The sequence below is a fragment of the Dendrobates tinctorius genome, unplaced genomic scaffold (assembly GCF_039654945.1).
Source record: "Dendrobates tinctorius isolate UK_male_01 unplaced genomic scaffold, ASM3965494v1 ptg000249l, whole genome shotgun sequence".
Taxonomy (NCBI): domain Eukaryota; kingdom Metazoa; phylum Chordata; class Amphibia; order Anura; family Dendrobatidae; genus Dendrobates; species Dendrobates tinctorius.
In genome coordinates, this window is record NW_027361916.1 from 3,038,868 (window position 1) to 3,059,977 (window position 21,110).

Here is a 21,110-nt window from a genome sequence, read left to right on the forward strand (position 1 = left end):
CCCGCAGCTGCGAAACTTGGATAAGTGACACAGTTCACTTATCAGAGTTTGCCGTTTTCCTTTTTTTTTTTTTTTCCACCCCCCCCTTGCGCCACCCCGTGCGCACATCCAGCAGCCTAGTTTTGATAAGTGACACTTATCAGCTAGGGCCTGCTGTTTTATACTTTTTTCCACAGCTTTTTCTTTACAGAAAGTTTACACCAATCACTCCCCCCCCCCTCACGTACACATACAGTTTTCAATAAAGTGTACACCCAAGCACCATATTTACACAAAAATGTCATCAAATTCATCCCAACAGCGCTATTCATATGCTTTACTTGCCTCCGAAACTAATAGCGATTTGGATGACGATCCGACTTTTCTTTATTTTTCGGATTCTTCATCCTCTTCTTCTTCCTCTTCTCCCTCCTCATCTTCCTCCTCGGGTCCTGCGGAACCGCCACGCAGACGCTCCAGGACAGAAGATGAGGCAGCGCCCACCATGCCCGCAGCTGACCCAGTGCTCCCCGTATGGACCTCGCCCCCCGAAAATTACGAGACACTGATTCCTGATTTTGTGGCAGAATCAGGAATCAAGTTTGACACCACCGGCCTCACAGAAATTGACTTTTTCAAAGTCTTTTTCTCTGAGGATTTTGTTAACCTCATGGTGGAGCAAACTAATTTGTACGCTCGTCAATTTTTGGAGCAAAACCCGCGTTCAACATTTTCAAACTGGTCTCCTGTAGACGCAGTTGAAATGACGCAGTTTTGGGGCCTGGTCCTCCATATGGGGATACTGAAGAAACCGGAAATTCGGCAATATTGGAGTGTTGATATTTTATACAACACTCCAGTGTTCCGAATGGTCATGGCCCGGACGCGTTTTGAGGCCATCCACAAGTTTCTGCATTATACTGATAATGCAGCGTGTCCCGCACAAGATGACCCCAACTTTGACCGTCTGTTCAAAGTTCGGCCGGTCATCGAACACTTCAACAAAAAGTTTGCTGAAGTGTACGTGCCCCAAAGGGACATCTGCGTGGATGAGTCCTTGGTTCACTTCAAGGGAAGGCTGCGATTCCGTCAATACCTGCCCAGTAAGAGGGCCAGGTACGGAATCAAACTCTATAAGTTGTGTGAGAGTACCTCAGGGTACACCCACAAGTTTAGAGTTTACGAAGGGAAGGACACCCGGATTGAACCCCCTGAGTGTCCTCCTTTCCTGGGAGTGAGTGGGAAAATTGTGTGGGATTTGGTGCACCCACTGCTGGATAAAGGTTATCACCTCTACACTGATAACTTTTATACCAGCATCCCACTCTACAAATCCCTCTCTGAGCGACGTACCGCAACCTGCGGTACTGTCCGCAAAAATCAGAGAGGCCTCCTGAAGACGCTACTTGGGCAGATGCTCCGAAAAGGTGAGAGCAGAGCCCAATGTAGCGACCACCTGCTGGTGGTCAAGTACAAGGACAAGAGAGATGTCCATCTCTTGACCACCATACACGGTGATGGCAGTACCCTCTGCACTGTACGGGGTACCTCTACACAGGTCCTCAAACCGACATGTGTAGTGGGGTACAACAAAAAAATGGGGGGAGTTGATCTCTCCGATCAACTCCTCCAACCGTACAATGCATTGAGGAAGGCCAAGGTGTGGTACAAAAAGCTGGCCGTGCACATCGTCCAAATGGCAATGCTCAACGCATTCCTGCTGTCACAATGTGCATGCCCCAGCGATACGGCGTACCTTCATTTCCAGGAGGTAGTGGTTAAGGCCATGATGTTTGGCGCTCAGGAAGGAGCGGGCCCCAGTACTTCAGGAACTGAAGGTGCTCGTATTGTCCCAGGTCACCATTTTCCGGGGGTGGTCCCGCCAACCCCAAGAAAAGGTAAGCCGCAAAAAAGGTGTCGAGTGTGTTACAAAGAAATGGAATACGCAGGGACACCACTTACCAGTGCGACACCTGCCCCGAAAAACCTGGCCTGTGCATGAAGGATTGCTTCAAATTGTACCACACCTCCATGCACTACTAATTTACATTAGATTAGTTGGGGGCACATCTAGATTTGTTCATTGGGGGTCTAGTATCCAAAATGATGTCATATGTGGGTTTTTTTCCTGTTTAGGCACATCAGGGACTCTGCAAATGGAACATGACGCCAGCAGACCATCAAAGTCTGCATTCCAAAACAACACTACTTCCCTTTCGAGCCCCAACGTGTGCCTAAACAGTTTTTTCCCACATGTGGGGTACCAGAGTACCCAGGACAAATTGGACAACGACTTTTGGGGTCCAATTTCTCCTGTTACCCTTGGGAAAATTAAAAATTGGGGACTAAATTATCATTTATGTGGGAACAAAACAGGATTTTATATTTTCACGCCTGGGCATTATAATCTTTAGTGAAACACTTGGGGGTTCAAAGTGCTCACCACACATCTAGATAAGTTCCTTAGGGGGTCTAGTTTCCAAAATGGGGTCACTTATGGGGGGTTTCTACTGTTTAGGAACATCAAGGGCTCTGCAAATGGAACATGACGCCCGCAGACCATTCCATCAAAGTCTGCTTTCCAAAACGTCATTACTTCCCTTTCAAGCCCTGACGTGTGCCCAAACAGTAGTTTTCTCCCACATGTGGGGTATCAGGGTACTCAGGACAAATTGGACAACAACTTTTGGGGTCCAATTTCTCCTGTTACTCTTGGGAAAATTAAAAATTGGGGACTAAATGATCATTTATGTGGGAACAAAACAGGATTTTATATTTTCACGCCTGGGCATTATAATCTTTAGTGAAACACTTGGGGGTTCAAAGTGCTCACCACACATCTAGATAAGTTCCTTAGGGGGTCTAATTTCCAAAATGGGGTCACTTATTGGGGGTTTCTACTGTTTAGGAACATCAAGGGCTCTGCAAATGGAACATGACGCCCACAGACCATTCCATCAAAGTCTGCTTTCCAAAACGTCATTACTTCCCTTTCGAGCCCTGACGTGTGCCCAAACAGTAGTTTTCTCCCACATGTGGGGTATCAGGGTACTCAGGACAAATTGGACAACAACTTTTGGGGTCCAATTTCTCCTGTTACTCTTGGGAAAATTTAAAAATTGGGGACTAAATGATCATTTATGTGGGAACAAAACAGGATTTTATATTTTCACGCCCGGGTGTTATAAACTTCTGTGAAGCCCTTGGGGGTTCAAAGTGCTCACCACACATCTAGATAAGTTCCTTAGGGGGTCTAGTTTCCAAAATGGGGTCACTTGTGGGGGGTTTCCACTGTTTAGGCACATCAGACGCTCGTCAAACGTGACATGGCGTCCGATCTCAATTCCAGCCAATTTTAGGTTGAAAAAGTCAAACGGGGCTCCTTCCCTTCTGAGCCCTGCCATGTGCCTAAACAGTGGTTCCCCCACACATATTGGGTATCAGCGTACTCAGGACAAATTTGACAACAACCTTTGGGGTCCAATTTCTCCTGTTACCCTTGGGAAAACAAAATATTGGGGACTAAATGATCATGTTTGTGGAAAAAATATGATTTTTTATTTTCACGCCCGGGTGTTATAAACTTCTGTGAAGCCCTTGGGGGTTCAAAGTGGTCACCACACATCTAGATAAGTTCCTTAGGGGGTCTAGTTTCCAAAATGGGGTCACTTGTGGGGGGTTTCCACTGTTTAGGCACATCAGACGCTCGTCAAACGTGACATGGCGTCCAATCTCAATTCCAGCCAATTTTAGGTTGAAAAAGTCAAACGGGGCTCCTTCCCTTCTGAGCCCTGCCATGTGCCTAAACAGTGGTTCCCCCCCACATATTGGGTATCAGCGTACTCAGGACAAATTTGACAACAACCTTTGGGGTCCAATTTCTCCTGTTACCCTTGGGAAAACAAAATATTGGGGACTAAATGATCATGTTTGTGGAAAAAATATGATTTTTTATTTTCACGCCCGGGTGTTATAAACTTCTGTGAAGCCCTTGGGGGTTCAAAGTGGTCACCACACATCTAGATAAGTTCCTTAGGGGGTCTAGTTTCCAAAATGGGGTCACTTGTGGGGGGTTTCCACTGTTTAGGCACATCAGACGCTCGTCAAACGTGACATGGCGTCCGATCTCACTTCCAGCCAATTCTAGGTTGAAAAAGTCAAACGGGGCTCCTTCCCTTCTGAGCCCTGCCATGTGCCTAAACAGTGGTTCCCCCCCACATATTGGGTATCAGCGTACTCAGGACAAATTTGACAACAACCTTTGGGGTCCAATTTCTCCTGTTACCCTTGGGAAAACAAAATATTGGGGACTAAATGATCATGTTTGTGGAAAAAATATGATTTTTTATTTTCACGCCTGGGTGTTATAAACTTCTGTGAAGCCCTTGGGGGTTCAAAGTGGTCACCACACATCTAGATAAGTTCCTTAGGGGGTCTAGTTTCCAAAATGGGGTCACTTGTGGGGGGTTTCCACTGTTTAGGCACATCAGACACTCGTCAAACGCGACATGGCGTCCGATCTCAATTCCAGCCAATTTTAGGTTGAAAAAGTCAAACGGGGCTCCTTCCCTTCTGAGCCCTGCCATGTGCCCAAACAGTGGTTCCTCCCCACATATTGGGTATCAGCGTACTCAGGACAAATTTGACAACAACCTTTGGGGTCCAATTTCTCCTGTTACCCTTGGGAAAACAAAATATTGGGGACTAAATGATCATGTTTGTGGAAAAAATATGATTTTTTATTTTCACTCCCGGGTGTTATAAACTTCTGTGAAGCCCTTGGGGGTTCAAAGTGGTCACCACACATCTAGATAAGTTCCTTAGGGGGTCTAGTTTCCAAAATGGGGTCACTTGTGGGGGGTTTCCACTGTTTAGGCACATCAGACGCTCGTCAAACGTGACATGGCGTCCGATCTCAATTCCAGCCAATTTTAGGTTGAAAAAGTCAAACGGGGCTCCTTCCCTTCTGAGCCCTGCCATGTGCCTAAACAGTGGTTCCCCCCCACATATTGGGTATCAGCGTACTCAGGACAAATTTGACAACAACCTTTGGGGTCCAATTTCTCCTGTTACCCTTGGGAAAACAAAATATTGGGGACTAAATGATCATGTTTGTGGAAAAAATATGATTTTTTATTTTCACGCCTGGGTGTTATAAACTTCTGTGAAGCCCTTGGGGGTTCAAAGTGGTCACCACACATCTAGATAAGTTCCTTAGGGGGTCTAGTTTCCAAAATGGGGTCACTTGTGGGGGGTTTCCACTGTTTAGGCACATCAGACACTCGTCAAACGCGACATGGCGTCCGATCTCAATTCCAGCCAATTTTAGGTTGAAAAAGTCAAACGGGGCTCCTTCCCTTCTGAGCCCTGCCTTGTGCCCAAACAGTGGTTCCCCCCATATATTGGGTATCAGCGTACTCAGGACAAATTTGACAACAACTTTTGGGGTCCAATTTCTCCTGTTACCCTTGGGAAAACAAAATATTGGGGACTAAATGATCATGTTTGTGGAAAAAATATGATTTTTTATTTTCACGCCTGGGTGTTATAAACTTCTGTGAAGCCCTTGGGGGTTCAAAGTGGTCACCACACATCTAGATAAGTTCCTTAGGGGGTCTAGTTTCCAAAATGGGGTCACTTGTGGGGGGTTTCCACTGTTTAGGCACATCAGACACTCGTCAAACGCGACATGGCGTCCGATCTCAATTCCAGCCAATTTTAGGTTGAACAAGTCAAACGGGGCTCCTTCCCTTCTGAGCCCTGCCTTGTGCCCAAACAGTGGTTCCCCCCCATATATTGGGTATCAGCGTACTCAGGACAAATTTGACAACAACTTTTGGGGTCCAATTTCTCCTGTTACCCTTGGGAAAATAAAAAAATTGTTGCTAAAATATTATTTTTGTGACTAAAAAGTTAAATGTTCATTTTTTCCTTCCACGTTGCTTCTGCTCCTGTGAAGCACCTGAAGGGTTAATAATCTTCTTGAATGTAGTTTTGAGTAGCTTCAGGGGTGCAGTTTTTAGAATGGTGTCACTTTTGGGTATTTTCTGCCATATAGACCCCTCAAAGTGACTTCAAATGTGAGGTGGTCCCTAAAAAAAAATGGTTTTGTAAGTTTTGTTGTAAAAATTAGAAATCGCTTGTCAAATTTTAACCCTTATAACTTCCTAACAAAAAAAAATGTTGTTTCCCAAATTGTGCTGGTGTAAAGTAGACATGTGGGAAATGTTATTTAGTAACTATTTTGTGTCACATATTTCTCTGTTTTAAGGGCATACAAATTCAAAGTTTGAAAATTGCAAAATTTTCAAAATTTTTGCCATATTTCTGTTTTTTTCATAAATAAACGCAAGTTATAGCGAAAAATTTTTACCACTAAAGTGAAGTACAATATGTCACGAGAAAACAATCTCAGAATCGCCTAGATCCGTTGAAGCGTTCCAGAGTTATAACCTCATAAAGGGACAGTGGTCAGAATTGTAAAAATTGGCCCGGTCATGAACGTGCAAACCACCCTTGGGGGTGAAGGGGTTAATATCTGACGTGTGTCACTTTATGTGGTGATAAATTCTTCACAAAGGATAATAGAAAACAACTGGATCTTACAAATTATTTTCCAGCTTCGCACTATACCCTACATACGATTGTACACTACTGTCTGGGCACATGGCAGTGTTCAGAAGGGAAGGAGCGCCATTTAGCTATTTGAATGAAGATCTAGCTGGAATAGTTTGCAGACACAATGTATTGGGAGCACTGTTCATGGTCACCTGGCAGCTCAAAAGAAGTCCACCATGAACATGCTTGGCTCTATCTTCTCTGCTTTCCATATCCCAAGGATTGCCTTGCTCATCGCCCTTTAATACCATTACATGAATCTGGACTTACACTGGGACCCCTAGGCTTGGACCATGGTGTTACCTGCTATTCTGTGCTGTTAGATGGCAAGAAGAATAGTCAGATAGCTGGGTTAGAACCAGAAGGACAGAATACAGAATCAGAAGACACAAGAGTAGTCAGTAAACGGGCCACGGTCACAGCAGGAAACAAATACACAAGCCGCAAGCTGAGCACAGAGGACTCAACCAGAGGAGAACAGCGCTGTATCTGGCAGATTCCGGCCATGTGCTTTGCACTTTAGTAAGGTGTGGTACTTTCCAATTGGCTGCAGTAGGGAGCAGATTACTCCAGCTGGACAGCAGGAACAGATCCCAGATGAGATTGGACACACCATATGCAGAAGCCCTAACTAGTGTTGAGCGATACCTTCCGATATCGGGAAATATAGGATCGGATTGGATCGTACCGATACCCCAAAAATATCGGGTATCGCCGATTCAGATACCGGAAACCCATGCAAGTCAATGGGGCACAAATATCGGAATGAAAATAAACCCTTTCTTTCCTTGCACATCCAGTTCGGGAGGGGGGAAGAGTGTGGGCGGAGGCTGTGCGTGTGTGTGTGTGTGCAGGCGGGGTCTGTGCGGGCCTGCCGGAGGTCTGTGCGGGCCTGCCGGGGGTCTGTGTGGGCCTGTAGGGGGTCTGTACGGGCCTGCCGGGGGTCTGTGCAGGCCTGCCGGGGGTCTGTACGGGCCGGCCGGGGGTCTGTGCGGGCCTGTAGGTTGTGTGTGTGGGCCTGTCGGTTGTGTGTGTGTGCAGGCATCGTCCGATGGGACTACAAGTCCCATCGGGTGATGCCTGCTACAATGATAGTGATTGACACATTAGCCAATGATGGGACAGTAGTAGTCCCATCATCCGGCTAATGTGTTGAATGTAAAAAAAAAAAAAAAAAGCATACATACTACATATATACTACATTCATACAACATGCTACATACATACAACATACATACTACATACAATACATTCATACAATACATTCACATAGACATACAGTACATACAGTTGTGGCCAAAAGTATTGACACCCCTGCAATTCTGTCAGATAATACTCAGTTTCTTCCTGAAAATGATTGCAAACACAAATTCTTTGATATTATTATCTTCATTTAATTTGTCTTAAATGAAAAAACACAAAAAGAATTGTCCTAAAGCCAAATTGGATATAATTCCACACCAAACATAAAAGAGGGTGGACAAAAGTATTGGCACTGTTCGAAAAATCATGTGATGCTTCTCTAATTTGTGTAATTAACAGCACCTGTAACTTACCTGTGGCACCTAACAGGTGTTGGCAATAACTAAATCACACTTGCAGCCAGTTGACATGGATTAAAGTTGACTCAACCTCTGTCCTGTGTCCTTGTGTGTACCACATTGAGCATGGAGAAAAGAAAGAAGACCAAAGAACTGTCTGAGGACTTGAGAAACCAAATTGTGAGGAAGCATGAGCAATCTCAAGGCTACAAGTCCATCTCCAAAGACCTGAGTGTTCCTGTGTCTATCGTGCGCAGTGAACTGTATAACAGTACATACTCACCATCACTTGTCACTTTGATCCCCGAAGCCAGTGTCATCTATAAAAAATATTAAAATAACAAACAACCAATATACTCCCTGGTCCGCAGAAATCCACGAGTGTCCCACGACGATCTCCCGTGGAGAGCAGCAGCATCAGCTGATGCGACTGCCCTCTAGGGGCTCCAGGAATACAATGACGGGAGGTAGGCATTCCTCCGCCACTGTAAAAAAAATAGTCCCTAGTCTCACTTTTGGCATTGCTGTGTGAGAAAGTTCCCACGCAGCTTTTGCCATAAAGTGAGACTAGTGAACTATAGTAACCTCTCAGTGATGCACTGCAGGAGATCGTCGTGGGACACTAGTGGATTTCTGCGGATCACAGAGTATATTGGTTGTTTGTTATTTTAATATTTTTTACAGATGACACTGGCTTCGGGGATCAAAGTGACAAGTGATGGTGAGTATGTACTCTATGTTATATGTACTGTATGTCTATATGTATGTATGTATTGTATGTTGTATGAATGAAGTATATATGTAGTAAGTATGTATTATGTAGTATGTATGTTGTATGAATGTAGTATGTATGGTTGTATGAATGTAGTATATATGTAGTATGTATGTTGTATGAATGTAGTATGTATGTATGTTGTATGAATGTTGTGTGTATATATGTAGTATGTATGAATGTAGTATATATGTAGTATGTTGTATGAATGTAGTATGTATGTTGTATGAATGTTGTGTATATATGTAGTATGTATGTATGTTGTATGAATGTAGTATATATGTAGTAAGTATGTATGTTGTATGAATGTAGTATATATAGTATGTATGAATGTAGTATGTATGCATGTTGTATGTATGTAGTATGTATAGTTTCTTTTTTTTTTACATTCAACACATTAGCCGGATGATGGGACTACTACTGTCTCATCATTGGCTAATGTGTCAATCACTGTCATTGTAGCAGGCATAGCCCGATGGGACTTGCAGTCCCATCGGATGATGCCTGCACACACACACAACCCCCGGCAGGCCCGCACAGACCCCCGGCAGGCCCGCACAAACCGCGCATCATGATGACATCATTTCAGCAGTCAATCACAGCCATGCCATTAGTTAACATGGCTAACACAACTGGCTCATGTATTATGGGAACTTCCGATTCCGGTATTCGATAGTGTAAAAATATCGGAACTCCGATAAAGCGAATATCAGCCGATACCCGATATTTGCAGTATCGGAATGCTCAACACTAGACCTAACATAACTAAATGACAGAAAACCAGAACAATCGAAATCCCCATAAAGTGATTCTATTTTATAAATTAATTCACTGAGGGTTATAATCCTTAGGAGGAGTGAATATTTTGACTCCACAGCCACTTTCTGCAAATTAACACGCAGTGGATGTTGGAGAGTGAAAATTACACATTTTCCATTTTATTACCCACCACATAGTGCCCAGATTGTGCTCCAGGAGACACACACCGCAAATTAAGTGGATTCTTCTCACTATAATATTACTAAATACAGGGATCCTAAATAGAGTTGAGCGACTTTTGGTTTTTTAGGGTCGCGTTTCGTTTCGTGAAACCCGACTTTTCCAAAAGTCGGGTCGAGCAAGATCGTCCGATGATAGGGAAAAGTCGGGGTCGTCCCGAAACACGAAACCCAATGTAAGTCAATGGGGAATAAAAGTCGGCAGTGAGAGGAGTACAGGAAACACACCAACAGTGCCCATTTGAATGCCAAAAGCATCAATTCTTCTTACTTAAGCTTGTCAACCTTAATTAACTTCATAATACAAGTTATGCACTGAAAAATGGGGGTTATTTGGCTACAGTTGTGGGGGGAGGGCTGGCTCCAGGTTTTCATGTGCCCTGGGAGAAAGAGCGCCCCTTTAACACATACCACAACTCATCATGCTCCGATACGGCAGAGAAATAGCGGTATATAGTACAATGAAAAATACTTCACTTTTTACATCTCATGACGAGGCCCATCTATTTCTCCATACAGAATCATTGGTCCCATATAATGTTTGAAACAGTATATGATGAGCTCCACATAATGCTACAGTATATGTTGGTCCCCATGGATGAAGCTCCACTGTCTTATGGGCCTAAATAATGCTCCAAACATAATGGGCCCCATTTCTAATGCTCTAGTGTATAATGGGCCCTGTAAATGCTGCTCCAGTGTCTGATGTCCACCTTTGGAATGTTCCAGTGTATGGTGGGCCCCATCTATCATTCTCCAGAGTATAGTGCTCCCCAAAAATTGCTGTCCCAACATTGAAAACAATCAAATAAGTCTCCTCGCTAGGGAATCCCTGTACTTGTCTGGACTCGTCGTCCCCATCTTCCATCTCACTGCACAGTATTTCAACTTTGCAAGTGCTGTGATCCTGAGCAAGCAGGGGGGGCCCACTCGTTGGCGACGGCACTGGCACAGAGCCCCTGATAGTACGGTGGTGTGTCTGATGGCGGGTGGGCCGAACCTGCACTTTCATCTTCAGCTTCCTCTTTGTCACCGTGTAAGATGGAACTGTATATGGGAAGGGTAACCTGAGTTTCATCAGGGTCAGATTCAGGCCGTGTAGCGTGCGAGGGGAATGTAGTGGTCTGGGTCAATGTACCAGCAGATTCATCGAGCAGTGGCTGGGCATCAGTGCACTTGTGTCGCCCCCAGGAGTACGGTCGCCACAGTGGCATTACCTTCTTCCTAGGGAGTGTGATGTCATGCTTGGGAGCAACGAACGATCTCTCTAGCAGGTTAACTGATTGGGCGGCGTTATTCCCACGAGTCATGACCCTCCAAACAGCGTTCATGAAGGCAAAGTGTTTGTTTTACGTGGGCAGTATGGTTGCAAAGCTGAACCTTAAAGGAATGTCCAGAAGGGCACCACCAGGAGTGGAGCCTACAGTTAAATTCGACTCCACCTGGGAAACCTCAACCATGCCAGCTACAGAACAGATGCACACATTGCAAGCTTAATTCCGTTAACGAACGAGACTCCGTCATGCCCCGCGGTCCAAGTCCGGCTTACTAGAGGGACACGTGAGGCTCTGGCACATGAGATTGGCCAATAACTGGTGTGTCATGCCCTTACATGTCCGTGGCTGCATGTGCGCTACACTGAAAAGGCCAGCGTTTGTCGCTTACAGGTGCAGATAACCCGCTGAACAACGTTAGTGATGGGGATCTGTGATTACAATTATTACCCGCGAACAATGATTTCCCAGTAAGTGCAGGTCAACTGCAGTTCCGGAATTAGGCCTAACCGTCATTCCTGAAAAAATGAAAAACTTACGTGTGCAAACCACAGGTGCTGTAGCTTGCTTAACAGCTCGCCAGCCGTTCTCACGCCCAGTATGGATTGCATGTGATTGCACAAAGGTTAGAAAGGGTACCATATCCCCGCATAACATGTATGGATAGCGTACACATTCAAAATATATGTCTATACATCAGGAGGCAGGCTCAGACGGTGTTAGGCCCAGTATGGATTGCACGTGATTGCACAAAGGTGAGAAAGGGTACCGTATCCCCAGATAACATGTATGGATAGCGTACACATTCAAAATATATGTCTATACATCAGGAGGCAGGCTCAGACGGTGTTAGGCCCAGTATGGATTGCACGTGATTGCACAAAGGTGAGAAAGGGTACCGTATCCCCAGATAACATGTATGGATAGCGTACACATTCAAAATATATGTCTATACATCAGGAGGTAGGCTCAGACGGTGTTAGGCCCAGTATGGATTGCACGTGATTGCACAAAGGTTAGAAAGGGTACCGTATCCCCGGATAACATGTATGGATAGCATACACATTAAAAAGATATGTCTATACATCAGGAGGCAGGCTCAGACGGTGTTAGGCCCAGTATGGATTGCACGTGATTGCACAAAGGTGAGAAAGGGTACCGTATCCCCAGATAACATGTATGGATAGCATACACATTCAAAATATATGTCTATACATCAGGAGGCAGGCTCAGACGGTGTCAGGCCCAGTATGGATTGCACGTGATTGCACAAAGGTGAGAAAGGGTTCCGTATCCTCAGATAACATGTATGGATAGCGTACACATTCAAAATATATGTCTATACATCAGGAGGCAGGCTCAGACGGTGTTAGGCCCAGTATGGATTGCACGTGATTGCACAAAGGTGAGAAAGGGTACCGTATCCCCAGATAACATATATGGATAGCGTACACATTCAAAATATATGTCTATACATCAGGAGGCAGGCTCAGACGGTGTTAGGCCCAGTATGGATTGCACGTGATTGCACAAAGGTTAGAAAGGGTACCGTATCCTCAGATAACATGTATGGATAGCGTACACATTCAAAATATATGTCTATACATCATGAGGCAGGCTCAGACGGTGTTAGGCCCAGTATGGATTGCACGTGATTGCACAAAGGTGAGAAAGGGTACCGTATCCCCAGATAACATGTATGGATAGCATACACATTCAAAATATATGTCTATACATCAGGAGGCAGGCTCAGACGGTGTTAGGCCCAGTATGGATTGCACTTGATTGCACAAAGGTGAGAAAGGGTACCGTATACCCAGATAACATGTATGGATAGCGTACACATTCAAAATATATGTCTATACATCATGAGGCAGGCTCAGACGGTGTTAGGCCCAGTATGGATTGCACGTGATTGCACAAAGGTGAGAAAGGGTACCGTATCCCCAGATAACATGTATGGATAGCGTACACATTCAAAATATATGTCTATACATCAGGAGGCAGGCTCAGATGGTGTTAGGCCCAGTATGGATTGCACGTGATTGCACAAAGGTTAGAAAGGGTACCGTATCCCCAGATAACATGTATGGATAGCGTACACATTCAAAATATATGTCTATACATCAGGAGGCAGGCCCAGTATGGATTTGACGGCCCAGACTACACAGCGGAGGAGCAGGGAGAGGTAAAGATTGCAAATGCTGGGGCCCCGCCCAAGCAAGGGGGGCCCACTCGTGGGCGTCGGTACTGGCACTGGGCCCCTCATAGTACGGCGGTGTGTCTGACGGCGGGTGTGCACCACCACCGTCAGAGACACTTGATTGCACTATGAGGGACCCTGTGCCAGTGCCCGCGCCCAAGATTCGGCCTACCCACCTGTCCAGGGCAACGGCACTTGCACGGTGTCGTGCGCTAGGTGGTGACCCCGGCCATGGGGGGGAGGCAGCACAGTTAGGGAGTTTTAGAAAGTGGCATATGTTGATGTTGGACATTCAGCTGATGCAAAAGGTGAAATAGGTCAAGACCCAGGAATAGGTGGACCAAAGCAAGCCATTTTTCTGTCACCCTATGTGTCATCAGGGGAAGGTGGGACAAAATCCTTGGAAACCCATGCGTGGTTCATTTTAATGAAGGTTAGATCATCCACATTTTGGGTTGACAGACGGGTCCTTTTTTCTGTCAGGATTGATCCAGCTGCACTGAAGACTCTTTCCGATAGCACACTTGCAGCTGGGCAAGCGAGCTCCTGTAAGGCATATTGTGCCAATTCAGGCCAGGTGTCCAGTTTAGCAGCCCAATAGTCAAAGGGGAATGACCTGTGTGGGAGAACATCGATATGGGAGGAAAAGTAGTTTGTAACCATAGTTGACAACTGCTGTCTCCTGTCACTTTCCATCGATGCAGTATTACCAGTTGTGTGAGCGGTACTTGAAAAATCAGTCCACAACATTGTCATGAAACCCCTGTCTCCAACGCCACTTCTGCTGTGTGCACCACGAACACCTCTGCCAAGCTGACCCCGGCCCGTACGGCTCGTGTGAGAACCATCACCGCTGCTGTGTGCTGGGAATGCCTCAAGCAACCGATTTACCAGAGTTGCTTGTTTATTAGCCAATATTATGTCAAGGTTCTCCTGTGGCATGATGTTTTGTAATTTGCCTTTATAGCGTGGATCCAGGATGCTGGCCAACCAGTAGTCGTCATCGTTCATCATTTTGGCAATGCAGGGGTCCCTTTTTAGGATCTGCAAGGCATAATCTGACATGTGGGCCAATGTTCCCGGTGTCAATGATGCACTGCGAGTGCTGGTTGGAGGAGCACTTTCTGGCAAATCCACATCCCTCCAGTCATGCACAAACCCTGTACCAGACCTTGCCACGCCAACATTTTCACTTGCCCCACGAGATGCATCCTCCTCCCCTAAGTAATCATCCCCATCATCCTCCTCCTCCTCCTCCTCTTCTTCCTCCACCTCGTCCAGGAGAGGTCCCTGAGCAGACAATGGCTGAATGTCATCAAGGATTCCCTCCTCTTCCTCATCAACATTGGCTGAAGAAGCCTGCTCCTTAAGGTGCGTCAAAGTTTGCATGAGCAGACGCATAAGTGGGATGCTCATGCTTAGGATGGCGTCGTCTGCGCTTACCAGCCGTGTGCATTCCTCAAAACACTGAAGGACTTTACAGAGGTCTTTCAGCTTCGACCACTGCACACCTGTCAACTCCATGTCTGCTCTCAAAGTGCCTGGCCGTGTATCCTCCCACAAATGCATTATGGCCTGCCTCTGCTCGCACAGCCGCTCCACCATGTGCAGGGTGGAGTTCCACCTTGTTGCAATGTCGATAATGAGGCGGTGGTTGGGAAGGTGGAGCAACCGCTGCAGCTTCTGCATACGAACGGAGTGTACAGGCGACCGGCGGATGTGCGCGCACAGTCTTCGCACCTTCTGGAGCAGGGCTGTTAACTCCGGATAATTTTTGAGGAAGCACTGCACCACCAGGTTCAAGGTGTGAGCCAAGCAAGGTATGTGGCTGAGTTTTGAAACGGCTATGGCTGCCACAAAATTACGGCCGTTATCACTAACTACCTTGCCTGCCTCAAGATGTACACTGCCCAGCCATGACTCAGTTTGTCGCTGAAAGTACTCGGCCAGCACCTCGGCGGTGTGTCTGTCGCCCAAACACATCATCTGCAACACAGCCTGCTGACGCTTTCCACTAGCTGCTCGATAGGGGGACACCTCGTGTGCAACAGTGGCAGCTGCAGATGGAGTGCTCATACGACTGCGCTCTGGACGAGTTTTCGCTTCTGGAGGAGGGTCGAACGCCTACAGCCAACTGTTTCCTATACCGTGGGCTAGGCAGCACTGTCCCACCACCGCTGTCCCCTGTGGACCCTGCATCCACCACATTAACCCAGTGCGCAGTGATGGACACGTAACGGCCCTGGCCATGCCGACTGGACCATGCATCAGTTGTGAGGTGCACCTTTCCGCTCACTGACTGCTTGAGTGCATGGACAATGCGGTCTTTCACATGATGGTGGAGGGCTGGGATGGCTTTGCGAGAGAAGAAGTGGCGACTGGGTAGGTCATAGCGTGGTACTGCATAGGCCATGAGTTCGCGGAAAGCTGCGCTTTCCACCAACCGAAAGGGCATCATCTCAAACGAGATTAGTTTGGCAATGTGGGCGTTCAAACCCAGTGTACGTGGATGAGAGACTGAGTACTTTCTTGACCTATTCATAGTGTCTGGGAGGGTGAGCTGGACTTGAGAGCTGCATATGGTGGAAGTAGCGGTGGACAGGGCGGACTGAGAGAGGGATGGTGATGGAGTTGGTGTTCTTTCTGATGGCCTAGAATCAGTCTTTCGTTGATATAACAGTGGGATTCCCTGACTGCTGTGGCCTTGCAACGACACCTCAACATTTGCTGCTGTGCTAACCGGTGGGCTTACAGTGGGGGAAACAATGTAGCGTTGCTGACTACCTTCGTTGTGATCAGTTGCACATGTGGCACTTGAGGTTTGGTGTTGTGTCCACGCTTGCAAGTGCATGCTGGTTAAATGTCTAAGCATGCAACTGGTATTCAAATTTTTCAGATTTTTCCCTCGGCTAAAGGTCTTTGCGCACTTCTTACAGATAACCTTGGCCTGATCATGAGGATTTTGTTCAAAAAAGTGCCACACTGGACTCTTCCTACTTTGGCAGACATTTTGCGGCCTAGCACGCTGTGATCTTTTGACCCTCTGGACAAGCTGTCCAGCAACTCTTTTGATTTTTGGAACCTGTCTTTGGAGTGCTCCGGGCCTGCCAGATAACAGCTGTTGCGATGTCGATGTCTGCTGTGGATGCTCCTCATCTGAGCTATTGGAAGCAGCACCCTCTTCCCCCAATGGATGCCAATCTGGGTCAACAACTGGGTCATCTATCACCTCCTTTTCAATGTCATGTGCACCTTCCTCTGTGTCACCGTGTATGGTGGTATAGTGTGCGGGAAGGGGCACCTGAGTCTCATCAGTGTCAGAATCTGGCTCTGTACACTGCGAGGACAATAGTGCTCTGAGTGAATGTACCAGCAGAATCATCCATCAGCGGCTGTGCATCAGTGCACTCCATGTCAGATTCATCTTGGCCTGGGTAATTCACCATTTGACTTGATAATCCAGGCATGGTATGTGAAAACAGCTCCATCGAGTAATCAGTAGTATGGCCTGCGTCATCCTTCAATCTTGGTTGGGGTGAAGGACACAAGGAAAGGTGTGTTTCATGAACATGAGCCTCCAATGACGACTCAGTGCTTTTACTTTTTACAACTGAAGAAGAGGAGGCGATAGAGCTGGAGGCTGAGTCAGCAATGTAAGACAAAACTTTTTCCTGATGCTCTGGCTTTAAAAGCGGTTTGCCAACTCCTAGAAAACTAAGCCTTCGAAGCCTTATGGAGCCAGACGATGACGCAGGCTCAACACCTGCATTTGGTCCTATTTTGCTCTTGCCACTACCATCAGATCCACCACCAACACCATCATTACCAGCTGCCAACCCCCGCCCAATTCCACGGCCTCTTCCACCAGCCTTCCTCATTTTTGGTAAAAATGTAGACAAAATCCAACAAACTATATAGTAATGTAAAACAAGGTACAAGGTGTCTATAGGACAGGGGAGATTTTGAATTTCTGCTCACACTAGTGGACACTGGACACTTTTGGATTGTGTGAGGCCCACTGAATATCTGAGCGCTATGTGACAGGCTCGATGGCACAGCTGTGACCAAAGTGACTAGAGGATAAGTGAGATTTTGAATTTCTGCAGACACTTGTGGACACTGGACACTTTTGGATTGTGTGAGGCCCACTGAATATCTGAGCGCTATGTGACAGGCTCGATGGCACAGCTGTGACCAAAGTGACTAGAGGATAAGTGAGATTTTGAATTTCTGCAGACACTTGTGGACACTGGACACTTTTGGATTGTGTGAGGCCCACTGAATATCTGAGCGCTATGTGACAGGCTCGATGGCACAGCTGTGACCAAAGTGACTAGAGGATAAGTGAGATTTTGAATTTCTGCAGACACTTGTGGACACTGGACACTTTTGGATTGTGTGAGGCCCACTGAATATCTGAGCGCTATGTGACAGGCTCGATGGCACAGCTGTGACCAAAGTGACTAGAGGATAAGTGAGATTTTGAATTTCTGCAGACACTTGTGGACACTGGACACTTTTGGATTGTGTGAGGCCCACTGAATATCTGAGCGCTATGTCACAGGCTCGATGGCACAGCTGTGACCAAAGTGACTAGAGGATAAGTGAGATTTTGAATTTCTGCAGACACTTGTGGACACTGGACACTTTTGGATTGTGTGAGGCCCACTGAATATCTGAGCGCTATGTGACAGGCTCGATGGCACAGCTGTGACCAAAGTGACTAGAGGATAAGTGAGATTTTGAATTTCTGCAGACACTTGTGGACACTGGACACTTTTGGATTGTGTGAGGCCCACTGAATATCTGAGCGCTATGTCACAGGCTCGATGGCACAGCTGTGACCAAAGTGACTAGAGGATAAGTGAGATTTTGAATTTCTGCAGACACTGGACACTTTTGGATTGTGTGAGGCCCACTGAATATCTGAGTGCTATGTCACAGGCAGAAATTGGCTAGTGTATCACAAACTACAAGGTGTATGTAGAATTGGGCAGAGTAGGAATCTCCCTAGAGTACAGGTCTGTAAGAACGGAACATGTCCTCGACTTATTCTCACAGAGTGACACAGATAGCTTCACTGTGGCTGTGATAACAGCCGTTACACGGTACTGTGTGAGGAGCGTACACCGCTGTATGGTGTGAAAAAATGCACGCTCAGTACCTCAGCAGGACAAAAAAAAACAAATTGGGATTGCTTTTAAAAAAGCAGTTTGCAGCTCAGTACCTCAGCAGGACAAAAAAAAAAATTGGGATTGCTTTTAAAAAAGCAGTTTGCAGAGCAGTGGGTAAACAGCAACGCCAGCTGTCAGGAAGCCTTAGAAGGCAGCCCAACAACCAACACCACTGATCCACCACAATATAGCCTCCCCTTGCACTGCACACACAGTGACTGGTGTGTTGTACAGGCACAATCGCTAGCAGCAGAAGCAGTTTTTTTTTCTTCCCTGCCTAACACTCTCCCTACAGAATCAGCAGCAACCTCTCCCTATACTGAGATCGGCAGAAGTAAGATGGCGGTCGGCGTGCACGCCCTTTTATACCCCCTGTGACGCCCACCAAAGCAAGCCAATCACTTGCATGCCCTTCTGAAAGATGGTGGTGACCCGTGCCTATGTCATCACGTTGCCCACAGTGTCCGTGGATCCTGATTGGCTGAAAAAGAGCGCAAAACAAACTTTTGAAACGCGACTTTGGCGCGCAAGTCGCCGACCTCGTGGCCGACCTCATCCTAGGGTCGGGTTTCGTTTCATGAAACCCGACTTTGCCCAAAGTCGGCGACTTTTGAAATTTTTCGACCCGTTTCGCTCAACTCTAATCCTAAATGTTGTTTGCGCACATTGCAAGACTCCGAAGTGAAAGCGGATATAACTGGATTGGTTTATGGAAACCTTGTTGCTTTTCAACAGCCTTTGAGCCACTAATAGTGTTTACAGATGATGGACCTGAGTGGGGACTTGTTTTTTGTGAGATGAGAATTGGTATTATTTTCACCTACATAACATTGATTGGTTTCTTTTTATTTGATATTTGGGAGGCAGAATGAACAAACAGTTGAACACCACACACTGCTGGTTCATCCAACAAGGTTTTCTATTAGACTGTGAACTGTCATTGTCTTGGTAAATAATTAAAGTTTTTTACATAGGTTGCCATTTTTATGTACAGTTTAAGTAGAAATGTTCAAAAATATAAAACTTAATATTTTATTAAATTTTTTTTTTTTTTTTTTTTATCTTCGCAGATGACTGTAGCAGGAGATCAGAGGGACAGCTGACATCTTCAATTTTTAAATCTGATGATCTTGAGATCCTACAAGATACAACTGAAGTGATAGCTATTACTCCAGATATATCATCATCCATTCACAGCAAAGATCTGTCATCTGATCCTATGAAACAGGTCCCATCTTCTGATTCATTACTGACTATTAAGGAAAATCAAAGTCACAAAAGAGGCATTAAAAAACAAACTGCTCCTAAAGGAAAGAAGCCATTTTCATGTTCAGAATGTGGGAAATGTTTTAACAAGAAATCAGATTATGTTAAGCACCAGAGAACTCACACAGTGGAGAAGCCTTTTTCCTGTTCAGAATGTGGGAAATATTTTGCACAGAAATCAAATTTTGTTACCCACCAGAGAACTCACACAGGGGAGAAGCCTTTTTCCTGTTCAGAATGTGGGAAATCTTTTGCACAGAAATCACAATTGGTTACCCACAAGAGAACTCACACAGGGGAGAAGGCTTTTTCATGTTCAGAATGTGGGAAATGTTTTAACAATAAATCACATTGTGTTAAGCACCAGAGAACTCACACAGGGGAGAAACTATATTCATGTTCAGAATGTGGGAAATGTTTTGTACATAAATCACATTTTGTTATCCACCAAATAACTCACACAGGAGAGAAGCCTTTTTCATGTTCAGAATGTGGGAAATGCTTTAACAATAAATCAAATTTTGTTAAGCACCAGAGAACTCCCACAGGGGAGAAGCCATTTTCATGTTCAGAATGTGGGAAACATTTTAACCAGAAAGCGCTTCTTCATCGCCATCAGAGCAGTCACACAGATGAGAAGCCTTTTTTATTTTCTTAATGTGGGAAATATTTTACTTGGAAATCAACTGTTAATAAACATCAGAGACATAACAAAGGGGAGAAGACTTTTTATGTTCATAATGTTGGAATAGTTTTAACCAAAATTAAATCTTCTTAAATGGGTTGTCTCTTGTCATTCCTCATGTTTGCTGACAAAAGGATAAATATAAACCTTATTAATTCCAAATGTAAAACTATACCCATAATTCACCCCCTGAAGGTTAGTCAGTAGGTGACTAATAGAAAAAAACATGTACCCTACATCTCAGTATATAGGGTGAGGTGATGTATACACACTCACTCTCCAAGCCTCTCATTTTACGGGTTTCATCGTCCTCACCAAAGGCGTCATCAGGAGACTAATTAATATTGATCTATATTCAAGCGAGACTAGACAAAAAAAACTAAAATCATGTATCATGTTATCCGAAACAAAACTAGCCACATATATGCAGATCCCAGACTTCAAACTATATACTTCATACAGTTTTTACATCACGAGGGACACGGATCTATAATTCTATAGGAAACAATCTAGGGGTGACAGTGAGTGGTGTCAGGAAACAAAACAATGCATGTGAAAAGAGCCAAATGTGACACCACCAAGTGGCCAGTGAAAGTGCAA

At 45.5% G+C, this 21,110-nt stretch overlaps 1 protein-coding gene across 2 annotated transcripts in view; it reads left to right on the forward strand.

Moving 5' to 3' along the window:
* The window catches only part of LOC141063274 (oocyte zinc finger protein XlCOF8.4-like), a 101,809-nt gene extending 81,200 nt beyond the window's left edge, over window positions 1-20,609 (forward strand). For both annotated transcript variants that reach the window (XM_073557336.1, XM_073557335.1), the window contains exon 7: window positions 19,630-20,609. In XM_073557336.1, coding sequence (XP_073413437.1) covers window positions 19,630-20,483 — 854 coding nt within the window. In that variant the 3' untranslated portion in view covers window positions 20,484-20,609. The remainder of the gene's footprint in view (window positions 1-19,629) is intronic.
* The last annotated feature ends 501 nt before the right edge of the window (window positions 20,610-21,110 follow it).